Genomic DNA, 13715 nt, shown 5'->3' with positions numbered 1-13715 from the left:
GTGCAGCTGGTGAATGAGGACTAAACACTAAGTTAAACTTATCAAACTAACTAACTTCACACTTGAGTTCATCATCAGTGACTGAACTGACCATGGATTCACACAGAAGAACAGTCAGAGGCCATGTGGTCCACACATTACGTGAGTTTACTTAATCCAGAGTAAATCCTGGTTCCACTTAGTGGGTGAGCCACTCGAGAGCCAGATACTGTGAAGTACTTCTTCATTACTTCATTTATCAAATATCATAATGTTACGTTTTAAAATCCATATGAACAGCACATGTGCAGCGTGTCTCTGCAGGTGAACGTGTGAACGTGTGATGAGTGACAGGAGGAAACACGACACACATGACCCTCTGCTGCCTCCCAGACCACGCCCCCACGTGGACATGCACCTCTGCCCGACCGACACTCAGCCTCTGTGTCTCCAAGGTGACGAATGATACGCACGACGACACAAACCGTCAAACAGTGACATCACGACATAGATGTTGTGACACTGCTAACAACAATGAAGCTACTGATCAATAAGTTCTCAATTTAAATGTGTAAACAACACTTTGAGGCAGGAAGTGACCTCGTCAGGTGGTACACAGCATTACGATAAACATTTGAAAGGATGAAAGATGAATTATTATAACTCCAAAGACTAAGTGAGAACATCTGTGTCAGACACACTGTTCTGCACAGGTCACTGCAGAGGAAACATCATGACTTTAGAGGCCGTTTGGAACTGTTGTGTTTGACACAAACAAACTTTATAAATCATGTTTGGATTGGGTGGACGGGTTCTAAAAAAATAAAACCTACAAAACAAAAATGAATGAAGCACTTTAGAGTTATATATAGAAAACTACAAAAAATTCATTACACTAAATGAAGCTCAAGGTGTTCACTGTTCACTCACTGAGCTCTAGCCTGTAAACTGTTTCAGAACAAATGATGATAAATGATGATGAATTATGACAAATGATGATAAATGATGACAAATGATGATAAATGATGACAAATGATGATAAATGATGACAAATGATGATAAATGACAAATGATGATAAATGATGATAAATGACAAATGATGATAAATGATGATGAATGATAAATGATGACAAATGATAAATGATGATAAATGATGACAAATGATGATAAATGATGATAAATGGTGACAAATGATGATAAATGATGACAAATGATGAAAATGATTATAAATGATGATAAATGACAAATAATGATAAATGATGACAAATGATAATGAATGATAAATGATGACAAATAATGACAAATTATGATAAATGATAATAAATGATGATAAATGATAATAAATGATGACAAATGCTGATGAATGATAAATGATGACAAATAATGATAAATGATGACAAATAATTATGACAAATGATGATAAATTATGACAAATGATAAATTATGATAAATGATGATACATGATTAGAAATGATGATAAATGATGATAAATGATGGCAAATGGTGACAAATGATGACAAATGATGACAAATAATGATAAATGGATATTTATTGTGAATCCTGTCACAGTGCAGGGGTTTTGCTGTCCCCTCCAGCAGAGGCCTGGCAGCAGCAGCAGCACCACCACCACCACCACCAGGGCGGCGCCTCTGAGCAGAGGGGGAGCAGATGCCAGGCTGATTGTGTTGCGCAGAGGAAGTGTGGAGAGCAGAGCACAGGCAGAGTCCAGGATCAGGAGTGGAACCACACACACTGGAGCTGGACTCAATCAAAGAGCAGGTGAATGTTTCCACTGCCACTGGGCAAGGCAGCTTTATTTGGATCCAATCCCCCACTGTTCCCCAGGAACAGAAGTGCCCAGCCTGTGTGTGGTCACTATGGGATGTAATAAGGATGAGTTCCATTCAGAAGGTCATAGGATCATTAAAACAAACTCTGGTTACTAGTGAAGTGCTAAATCACTTGACTAGTAACGAGAAAACATTCCTTTGTTAGTGAAGACAACATATTCAACACAATCATGATCACATGCAGACACTGAAAGGTCCAGGAGGAGAAGAGCTTTCTTAAAAGCACAGCATGAAGCCATGTAATCATACATTCATGTAATCATAGGGTTTAACGTCTGAGGAAGAAGAAATTAAAGATTTAACAAAGAGCTACACTGAAGACACCGAGGACACTGAAGACTGACGTCAGTGTCTTCAGTGTCCTCGGTGTCTTCAGTGACATCACTGAAGACACTGATGTCACTGATGTCACTTACGACACTGAAGACACTGAAGACACTGATGTCACTGAAGACACTGACATCACTGAAGACACTGACATCACTGAAGACACTGGAAGACACTGACACACTGAAGACACTGACATCGCTGGAGACACTGAAGACACTGACATCACTGAAGACACTGACAACACTGATGTCACTGAAGACACTGACATCACTGGCGTCACTGGCGTCACTGACAACACTGACAACACTGAAGACACTGACATCACTGAAGACACTGACATCACTGACGTCACTGAAGACACTGAAGACACTGACATCACTGAAGACACTGACAATAACAAAAGGCTCGTCTTCATCTTGCACCACTCAAAGCTGCTTTACAGTTTTGCCATTCACCCATTCACCCATCACCTTTGTCCTATCACACATCTTTCATGATCTCTGTCAGTCTGTCGTCAGGGGAACGTGGGGTTAATCATTAGTACACTTGCGGAGCTGGGAATCAAACCCACAACCTTCCAGTTAAAAGACAACTTGCTTCACCACTGAGTTATTGTTTCCCCAAAAAGACCAACCTCACAGAATGTGTTCTGGCTCCAGTCAAATGTTTATTAGAACGTTAAAAACTGTGTTTTTAGTTCATGGACAAGAATGAAATTGCAAGATATAATTTTAAGAGGATAAAGTTAAAGTTAAAATGGAAATCATACTATTAAAATATTAAGAAAACAATTGTGTGATTAAACGATTAGTGGTTTGGTCCATAAAAAGTCAGAAAATGTTTGAAAGTGTTGATCAAACCTGAAAATGATGTTCTCAAATATCGACAAATCAGAATGATTCAGTTTTAATGACATTGTTGTTAAATGGAGCAAATAATAGTTATATTCATAATTAAGAGAACTTAATTATTTAAAAACTACGGACTATATGACGTTAAGTCAGTCATGGATTCATTGTTGTAACTCTAATTATTACTTTGCCTCATGACAGCTAAATAAAGCATCAGCTGTACTTTATCATAGGAAACTGTGCTCTGGGTCTCATTGTTTTTTTAGAGAAATAATAAAAGCATAAAAGCTCTTTGAACAGCAGCAGCTGTGCTAATACTGTTGCTAATGTGCTGCTCATGTCTGTTCTTACTTAACAAGACGCGCCACGTTCCCCATCATGTCACAGGCTGCAGATGATCTTGAAAATAATATTTATAAGAATACATTTAATACTTTATTCTCGTAATATTAATGTTACACCTTTTATCCTGTAATATTACGACTTTATTCTCATAATATTGTGACGTTTATCTCTATAGTTTGAATTATGGGCAGCGAAGGGGACAGAGGACATTACATTGACTTACAGTCATTTCCTGAAGACTCACTCTAACCTTAACCATAACTGTAATATAACCCTAAATTTCAAATTTTAAATTTTTAAATATTATAGAGACGGAGATGGAGAAGGACGAAGCTTTATAGTTCAGTCAGTAGAAGAGTGTATACTGGTATTTAAAACGCCTCGTGTGTAATTCAAGATGCTATCCTTCATCATCATCATCAACGCTCTCCCTTATCAGCAACACCAGCGAGAATATTCCTAAACAAGACAAGTCCTCACAACATGAGTGAGTAAACAGACGGAGGTCCCCACAACATGACTAATACCAACATGAACACACACACACACAGTACAATACACAATAGCTTCCATGTGGCTTCACATTGTCATAATCACATCCAGACAACATGCACATGTTGTGCAGGAACAAAACAGCTGTGCTTGTTTGTGGTGACTCAAATAAATAATCTAATTTCATCGCCAATTGACATGAAAGTTTGTCTGTGGAGCATTCCTCCCGTATTATCTGGATCGAGGGCAGTGGATGTTGTTGCTGCAGTTTGGGTAATTGCCTCTTGGATATCCTCTGGTGATAAACAGACACAGTTGTTCAGAACATCCATCACCAGCTCCAGAGCTGTCGATGACATCTGCATCAAAGATGTCACTGTAACTCCTCCCCCAGAACCTCCCAGAACCCCCGACAACAACGACAGACGGGCTGGTCAGCGTCAACCCGGCGCCGCCAAGGTTCCTGAACTCCATCTGTATCTGCCTTCAACACTGTGTGAGGACACGGACCACGACTCAGAGGCAGAGGAGACGAGGTACGAGTCACAGTCACAGTAGAACACATCATATTCTTCTATTATCAGCACACAGAAGTGATGTCATGATCAGGGCGGGGAGGTGCAAATATTTCCCCAAGCATTTACAACAACTGCAGTGCATGTAACGCCATGGCCACTTGTTTTAATATTTCACTTTTCAGGAACCACAACTCCACAAGGGGGCGCTCCTCTGTGCTCGTAAGGTTGCGCTGCTTGTTGGTGATTAAATTAAAGCTTTAGCAGAGCTCCACACACACGTGGACATTGTCAGGCGTTAATGAGACAGAAGACATCAGAGAGTATGAGACGTCTTAAAGACGCTGCAAACATCAGACTTGTGTTCATCTTCAGGGGAACATGAACATTTACTGTATGTCCACACAATAATAGTGACTTTGAATTATGGAGGAAAATATTTTTAGGATCTCAATCATCATTTCAACATAGTATGATTTCTATTTGTAAATAATAAAGTCATAAAGCCCAGCATGTACTGGGGCGGGACACTGTGATCGGCAGGTGGTACAGTCAGGCTCCTCCCTCTCCTCTGTATGTTATTGTTACTTCTGGAAGCTTCAAGACTGGAGTCAACACTGGAACAGGAACAGGAACAGGTCGTTGTTTTAGTTTGTTAACTCTAATGTTTCTGTTCCAGGCCTTCATCATCATCATCATCATCATCATCATCATCATCATCAAACAACAACCTGATGTCACACCAGGCAACCCCGCCTTTCTGAGGCAGCACGACACGTCACCTACTGATGACATCACACAGAGCCACTGAACACAGCAGCACGACGCCGTCACCTACTGATGACATCACACAGAGCCACTGAACACAGCAGCACGACGCCGTCACCTACTGATGACATCACACAGAGCCACTGAACACAGCAGCACGACGCCGTCACCTACTGATGACATCACACAGAGCCACTGAACACAGCAGCACGACGCCGTCAGCTACTGATGACATTCACAGGCCGTTACTGATGACATCATCATCATCATCATCACTGAACACAGCATCATCTGATGACATCACACAGAGCCACTGAACACAGCAACAACCTGATGACATGCCACTGACCACAGCACACCACTGATGACATCACACAGAGCCACTGACCGCCTTTCTGATGAGAGCAGCACGCACACGTCACCTACTGATGACATCACACAGAGCCACTGAACACAGCAGCACGACGCCGTCACCTACTGATGACATCACACAGAGCCACTGAACACAGCAGCACGACGCCGTCACCTACTGATGACATCACACAGAGCCACTGAACACAGCAGCACGACGCCGTCACCTACTGATGACATCACACAGAGCCACTGAACACAGCAGCACGACGCCGTCAGCTACTGTGTTCCACTGCTGCAGCGTGTGTGCAGTAACAGGTGTCACTCATTTACATTTATATGGTGACTCTCTCGTCAGTAAACCAAAGAACTAGTTACATCAATGTTAAATGTCAATCAGTAGTTGACACATGAGTCAGCATCTTACATACAGACCACCTCCGGCCTCAAACAACCTTGGACACGCCCCCTGGCAGGAAACAGCGCGGTTCATCCCGTAGACGTAAGAGAACTCGTCTCTTAGTTTTTTACATTGTCCCTGATCCCCACAGCTGCTGTGAAACACGGTCACTGTGAGCAGAAGAAGCAAAGGATTATCTCTCTAAGTCTGACTTCAGTGATTCACTGCTGCTGCATCAGTGACATGAGTTTAGATTTAGAGTTCTGTGTTAAAATGACATCATCACTAAACTATAAATGTAAACCATGCAGGTGACAGAATGCTGACCGTGTTCATGGTTCAGTGTCCAGTCTCCTCACCGGCCTCCTCTCAGCACAGTGATAACACATCATACACCACACACTGTGCTCAGGAGCCATCTGGACTCCACTGCTGCTCCGAAACGGTCTGAGTGCACAGGAACCTGAGAGAGGAAGGAAGAGGGAAGAGGAAAGAGGAAAGAGGAAAGAGGAAAGAGGGAACAGGGAAGAGGGAAGAGTTGTCATGTCATGGATGTTGAGTAAAATAAAGAAATGACAAATATTCCATGTTACTGCATTTTTATTGGGCGTCACAACCACAGACAGTGGACTCACAGAAGTGTCTGTTTCTGTGGCTGAGGTAAACACTCTGTGACGTCTGCTGTGACCATGCCGGGTCCCCAGAGGATCACTAGCCTCCATGACCTCTCCCTCTCAGACATGATGAAGAACTTGTGTTTGATGTTTGTTGGTTTTGGTCATGACCAAACCTTAATGCCACAAAGTCTTCACACACTTTGGTTTGTTTATGTGTGTAAACATGATTGTCCGAGGTTTTCAAGATGATTCACTCTCTTGTAAGAATGAAAAACTGTAAAGTTCTGGGAGGTTCCCTGACACCAAAACATCACAACAATAGCTTTTACTTTTCAGAGCTTACCAAGGATAAAGTAGGCAGCAGCACTGAGGGAGAGGATGATGAGGAAGATGGTGCCCAACCCCAGATCTCCCATGGAACAAGCATTTGGACAAGCACAGGGGCTCTCCACCCAGATCTGCAGGGGCTGCTCAGCACTGAGGCTCTGGGCCCGGATGAAAGACGCGGTCTGGTTTGGATTACAGTGATAATGCACCACTGTCAGAGGACGCTCCTCATGAGCTGGTGCAGGGAGGAAAGAGAAGAACAACACATTCACACTCACTGTGAACATCTCAGTCAGGTCTGAGTATACGTGCAGACATCTGACCCTTCCATAGGTGGCGCTGTGCCTTTCTATAAGCTACTGCTGTTGACTTTCCTGTTGATCTTTTATGTCACAGACAAACAAAGAGATGGACGATTTCAAGCATGAAGGTCATCTCTTCTTCACTGATGTCATGTGGTTGTTTGTTGTTTTCCTGCAGCAGTAATGCAGTCGGGCTCAAAGCCCAACCCCAGTCCTTTTAAGTGTCTAATAGAGAGTAATGGGACTAAGAATGGAATGATCTATTTTAGTCCACAATATGAAGTTGTGTTGTCATAAGGTCAACACAGCTATCATCACTTTTCTTTTTAATAATTAAAACAATAATATGTTCTGGTTCCTTTGATCCATAAAACTAAGAAATCATTAAATAGGAATAATTCTGGTCAAGGTTTCTGAAACACGTACGGACGTATGTGGACCAAACAACTAACGAGTGATTATGAAAATGATTGTTCACTGCAGTTAACAACTCCATCACGTGTGAGCAGATATCACTCACCAAAATATGAGACAGACAGCGTCCTCAGAGTGTCGTTGTAGTGGAACTGATTCCCTTCATGTCGTCCATAACTGACACAGCGGCTGATGTGTTTGTCCCGCCTGTGATCACATTATTATATATATATATTTATTCACACTTCCATTATTCCATATTCACATACATGTGAGATATATGAGATACACACACACATACACGTATATACAGTGAGGGTGAGATCCTGAGCTCTGACTACAAATGGAACAGCAGGGAGTCCAAAATGCTGCTGCAACCCCAAGGGATTGTGGGTGATGTGGTACTTGTCAATGAAACCATAAAAGCTACAGTTGATATTGTTGGACTTCTTAATGATTTCTCTGTCCTGTTTATACTTTAATATTCAGGATTAAAGGCTTAAAGTCACCCACAGTATCTCAGTATTACACATACACACATTTACAGCGCCCTCTGGTGGCTCATCAACAGCTACATACATTTACACTGAATTGAAATGAACATTTAACAACAGTGTGTTTTTCCTGGTTCTCTTTCAGATGAAGTCTGATATGAATCAGTGATGTGTTGGTAAACAGTTGGTCTGCAGATGTGTGCTGTCAGTGCTGGTGTTTAAAGCAACAGTGTGTAACTTTGAACACGTCGTCACTGTTGCAAACAAGTGTTTTTACAGCTGACCTCAGTGCATTCCACTTTGGCTTTCTCCTGGATTTGAACGATCGACTGATTTTAAAAAGCACTCGACAGCTCCTCTCAGCACCAGACGAGGGTTTGAGGGTTGAGAATGAAGCGAAGCAGAGGAGACTATAAAAAAAGCCTTCAAGGGATTCCAGCTGCTTCCACTGTCTGTGGATGTCAAGACAGGAATGTAGAAGACCATGAAAAGTGCACATCTGCAGGGCAGAGAGGTGAAAGTGAACCTCCAGAGGACACAGGCAGAGCCGATGATGCACTAATGCACTGGGTCTGCCAACACACAGTCACACAAAGAGGTTCAATACCTCGGTCTAAATATAATCAGCATCATTTAGATACTGGCCAATATTAGCTTTAAAATGTATTATTGGATCACTCCCAATATATCAGCAAAGAAGACACACAGAAGAGAGGATTATACTCTCAGTCAGTGACTGTGAGCGTGAACAGACACAAGTTTCTGCAAGAAGACGACGATCCACAGCAGATCTCAGCATCCACAACTCTGACAAACATTAGTTTTAATGTCTGTGACTGTGTGTGTGTGAGACTGTGTGACAATATATTATATATTCAACATATAATAATATGGTGTTGCACAAACATCATTTTAGAGTGTGCCGTCATAAATGTTATCTAAAACAAATCGGTGCAAATTGGTTTGGGGACCCCCAAAATCTCCCTTGACCCATGTCCCGACACGGTCTTTGGGCACCCCTGCAGTCAGTACTTTTACAGTCACACCCTTTGACCTCAGATTTACAACTCTGCAACTCGCAGCAACCTCACACTGCCCCAGGTCAGGATTCCAAGATGGCTTCTTCTTGTAGCGTGAATATAATTCTGTCATAACTGACAGTAAATCAGCCACACACATGGTGCGCTTTCATTTGTAACTCTTTGTGGAGAGTGTCGTTATCGACTGTTATCACAAACAGTGACGAGCCCCAGATGTGGTCGTTTTTTCTGACTTCTCAACTGAACTCGGGAACGACGTCACTCTCAGCTCCGACTTCCGATGTAAATGGAACAGTTTTTTGTCAGCAGAGGGCGTGGCTGTGTGTCAGCACCTCATAAAGCATGAACTATCATTAGAATCATTTCTTATGGTATAATAAACATACCGTAAAGTTAAATCAGCACTAAGTTTACCTGATGATGAGGGACGCAGCGATGTTGCTGCAGTCACTCCCCGTCATGTCCTCCAAGTGTGAGAATGGACGACAGGGACTGAATGAAAACAGCATGTCATCACCGTCTGCTGTGTCCTCCGCTGTCACAGGCCTCAAACGGCCCAGGAAACCGTCTTCATCGCCCACGGCGTCCAGGTTAATCAGGCCGCTCCCGTCCTTCATGATACACTGGCAGTTGTTGACTTTAAAGCAGCCGGACTTCTTGGCAGAGCTGGAATAAGAAGAGAGAGTAGAGGAAAACAAACTGAGACACAGTGAGAGGTAGACTGCAGGAAGACTCATGGTGACGGTGTGTGCATCAAACAGACCATTGTGAGCACTCGTGTGTTGTTAGGTAACTAAAGAGCAGCTAACAGCACGGTGACAGCAGGAAAGTCATTAGAATGAAGGTGATTGCCATTCCAGACATTCCTGAGGCCCACTGTGCTCACACCAGTGTTTGTCTGGAGAGGACGAGGACACACAGTCCCATCATCACTGCAGGAGCACCATTACATCACAGCTCCAGTGAAAACTGTCCTCACAAACAAAGACCTGGGCCAGATCATGAGCCAAAACTGCCAATAATTCTTTTTTTTTTGCATGACTTGTTTTTTTATAAACCAACACATCTGTTAAATTTGCCATTGTTAGTTGAGATTAGAAGAATAAAAGGTCTGTAGAAACACAGCCAGTTCTGTTACATTTCAGTCTGAAGCTCCAGTTTAAGGGAAATCCCTAAAAGGTCTCACAGGAGTTTCCCAACATCAGCAGTTACTTTCCTGTAAGAAATGTTATTATAATATTGTACTACACATACATGCGTTTGCTGTTCAGTTGCAAAATCCATCAATTTTGATACATTTTCTGTTGAATTCCTTACAATACACTCAACTTAGTTCAAAGATATACAAACAATACAAATTCAAATAAATGGATTGAAATTGTCAAAGTATTCACATGTGCTGCCCTCATGTGGTCAAACGCATTAATTACCATGTCTGTCAAAATGATAAAGGTCTAATTCAGAGCAGACCTTAGGGACCAAACCACCACTGAACATTTCCAGAAAACACTTCCTTCACCTCACAGCTCAGACATGTGACCTGGAGAAACGTTTGTTTGTGTTACCGACAAATCGCTTAAACGTTTGATACGCGTGATGACATCACACTGATGCAGAGGAAACAGTTCACAGCAGACCAAAGTCTTTAACACAGATTTTATTAACTCAATAGAAAAAGCATCTATGCTTTGACTGCAAATTTGCGCATGGAGTAGAGGAGATCCTTCCTCTGCTGCTTCTTGGTACGCAGACCCTCTTCGTGCTTGTTGAGCCGGCGGCGCAGAGCTCTGGTCTTCTTGGGTCTCAGATCCAGGGGCTTGTACTTCTTACCCTGAAATACATTAAATAGACTTTGAGCAGGGAAAGAAAATCTGGTTTTCAACAACGTGGAAAACCAGAGTTTAAAAATAGAGAATACTTTCATACACAGCTGGCAAAAGGTTTTTGTACTGTCACCAGGAGATATGACATGCAAAAGCACATCACATTACTGTGTTTGACACTGACTGCAATCTTCCAGAGTTAAGCAGGGATGCACTATAATATCGGTATGATGTCAGTATCTGCAGATATTGGCTTTAAATCGTATTATTGGATGTCAACGAACACCTAGAGCTGATCTGACTAATGATTACAATAATAGGTTAAATAGTCTCCTCCTTCTACAACTATTGTTCCTTTACATTCATTTTGCTCAATCATGAAAATGTATCCATCCAAAAAGGTTAATACGGTTTTGTTCAGTCGGACAGAAAACGTTTTTTTAATTACAGTGACATGTTACGACCACTTTTTCTGTCTAACAAACAAACCTTGAGCTCAAGAAAATCTTCATGCAACATGAAAAATAAGTTAATTTCACTACAGAAGAGACTAAGTGACCTCTGCAGTTGGACACAGAAACATCGGCCAAACACTTGATATATTGATGTATCTGCAGAACGTCTTCAATCACCATTTATCATTTCATTATGAAATATTATTCAACCATATTTGAATAACCGGATATAAACGTCACAACAACTAATCAATAGCCACACAATGACAGTTGCGATCATGTACTGTAGAGAGAAATCATTCATTTGAATAGTTGCAGTCAGCCGTTGCTCACAGGAACATTTGGGTAGTTCAGTCTCAGTCTTTTGGTAAGCAGTTGTTGAAAATGCATCAGCAAAACATCAGCTCAACAAATATCATCACAGACAAGTGAACCAAAGAAAAAAGAACCCAAGTCCCGAGCAGGCGTGTGCGCTGGTTAAGACCAGAGCAGTCAGTGCTCTCTCACCTTGTAGAACTTCCTCAGGTTCTCCTTCTGTGTCTGGTTGACAACAGTCAGGACTCTGGCGATGGACTTACGGACGACGCGGCTGAAGAGGAGCAGAGCTACAGTTTAGTTTAAATGTTCATCATTGTGTGACTGTAAATAAGTGAAGACAACAACAGTAACACTTGGAAGCTGACAAGGAAAACTGGTCATAAAAACATGTCATGGAAAACACAGGATTGCTGTTAATCTGGCAAAGAAGCTAGTGTTACAAGGCTGCGGCTTAAGATCCTTTTCATAATGATCTGATGTGTCCATTTTCTCCATTAATAGAGTGCTTCTCAGAACATCAAACAATGTTGATCAGTGTTTACCAAATCTGGAAATTGAGTTGTCAAATGTCTCGTCCACAAACAAATTATTCAGTTTCAATAATTTGTTATTTGGAGCCATTAAACATTTACGTTTAAGGTGAAAAACCTGAAAGCTTGTTTTAATTACTGAGAAAACTCAAACCGATTAGAACAGGCGTTTGGTAATTTGGGTGAACATTTGGGTAGTTCAGTCTCAGTCTTTTGGTAAGCAGTTGTTGAAAATGCATCAGCAAAACATCAGCTCAACAAATATCATCACAGACAAGTGAACCAAAGAAAAAAGCCCAAGTCCCAAGCAGGCGTTTGTGTGCATGTCATCTTAAACCATTAGTTGCAAGCACGTATGAAACCACCGATCTTTAACAGTCCATTAAGTTACCATTTAACGTTTTTCAGTTTAGATTTGTCGATCAATCAATCGGCAGAGTTGAGGTCAGCGAGGAGATGCATCAGATATGTACTGAACTTAAGGGGTCTAACAGCACCTGGACCTGCTGTGATCCTCAACACCACGACTGGAAACGTAAGAGTTTAAGTGTGATGTTCAATAAGTTTGCATTACGTACATCTTGGAGAGCTTAGAAGCAGCACCGCCGGTCACTTTGGCCACACGGAGCTGGGACAGTTCATTTTTCAGATCATCCAGCTGCTTCAGCAGCTCTTCCTTCTTCTTACCCCGCAGATCTCGTGCCTTGATCTTGGCCTGGACCAGAAGAGGATGATTTTAGACACTGACAAGAAACATTAGCATCAGTAATGACACGAGCCAAACACGGGGTGCTAGTTAGCTTAACAATTACACTTCGAACACAATCATCTTCTAACCCGACACCAATGATTCAGATTATTCATGTACGCGTTAATGTTTCAACCCGCTTCAAGAATTTGCTACGGCACATGATATAAACCAGGCCGTTGAAACCGATTAACTAGCACTGTTAGCACGCTGGCTATATGTAGCCTGATGTGTTAGCTTACGACTAGCAGCTCAAGTAAAGCAATGACTTGTCAATCCAGCGCTACGCAATTTAACATTTAAATACATTTCGGAGACAGTTTACTTATCGAAGCGTATACGAGCGACTAGAGCACACATTTATGTGCCAATGTGACGCGCGTTCGCTGAGATTTAACCAAATTTCACGTGGGAAAAAGCGAATTTAAGAGAAGAGCGTCAGCCCCTCACCATGTTTCTTCTCGCTGCCCTGCTGGAAAGGCCGGACGCTCCGCGTGCTCACAAAAAGTAGCTTCCGGGGAAGTTCTTCTTCGTCGGCTTAGTGTTCACAAGCAAACAGCGCCACCTGCGGGTGTAGGTCAGATGAAACAACTGAAAGACGGCGAAGGTATTTGTGGAATTCAGGTCTCTGTTTGTCTGCTTCATCATGTATTTACTCCATCTGTGTGTGTGTGTGTGTGTGTGTGTGTGTGCAAATTATAATTCAATCATTTTTATTTTCATGTTGCCCACAACACAATATACAAAATCATGTCTAATGTGAATA

The 13715-nt window shown here is 42.0% G+C and overlaps 2 protein-coding genes across 3 annotated transcripts; both read right to left on the bottom strand.

The window, feature by feature from the left end:
- Positions 1-1510: 1510 nt before the first annotated feature.
- LOC122761915 lies at positions 1511-10289 on the bottom strand. Of its 2 annotated transcripts, none has more exons than XM_044017104.1 (5): positions 9490-10289; positions 7648-7748; positions 6842-7060; positions 6209-6344; positions 1511-1854 (listed from the first exon to the last, which is right to left on the bottom strand). In XM_044017104.1, the coding sequence occupies exons 1-4, from the start codon at positions 9810-9812 to the stop codon at positions 6214-6216; spliced, it is 774 nt and encodes a 257-aa protein (XP_043873039.1). In that variant the 5' UTR covers positions 9813-10289; the 3' UTR covers positions 1511-1854; positions 6209-6213. The 2 variants fall into 2 exon arrangements, with proteins under 2 accessions (XP_043873039.1, XP_043873040.1); XM_044017105.1 differs by lacking the exon at positions 9490-10289 and adding an exon at positions 8320-8852.
- A 428-nt stretch (positions 10290-10717) lies between these two features.
- rpl35 (ribosomal protein L35) lies at positions 10718-13479 on the bottom strand. Its single transcript, XM_044017106.1, has 4 exons — positions 13400-13479; positions 12780-12916; positions 11861-11942; positions 10718-10906 (listed from the first exon to the last, which is right to left on the bottom strand). Exons 1-4 carry the CDS (start codon positions 13400-13402, stop codon positions 10757-10759), a joined length of 372 nt encoding a protein of 123 aa, XP_043873041.1. The 5' UTR covers positions 13403-13479; the 3' UTR covers positions 10718-10756.
- Between the last annotated feature and the right edge of the window lie 236 nt (positions 13480-13715).

This window comes from Solea senegalensis, unplaced genomic scaffold (assembly GCF_019176455.1).
Source record: "Solea senegalensis isolate Sse05_10M unplaced genomic scaffold, IFAPA_SoseM_1 scf7180000015071, whole genome shotgun sequence".
Taxonomy (NCBI): domain Eukaryota; kingdom Metazoa; phylum Chordata; class Actinopteri; order Pleuronectiformes; family Soleidae; genus Solea; species Solea senegalensis.
The sequence above is the reverse complement of the archived record's forward strand: the minus strand, read 5'-3'. Positions and strand labels throughout refer to the sequence as shown.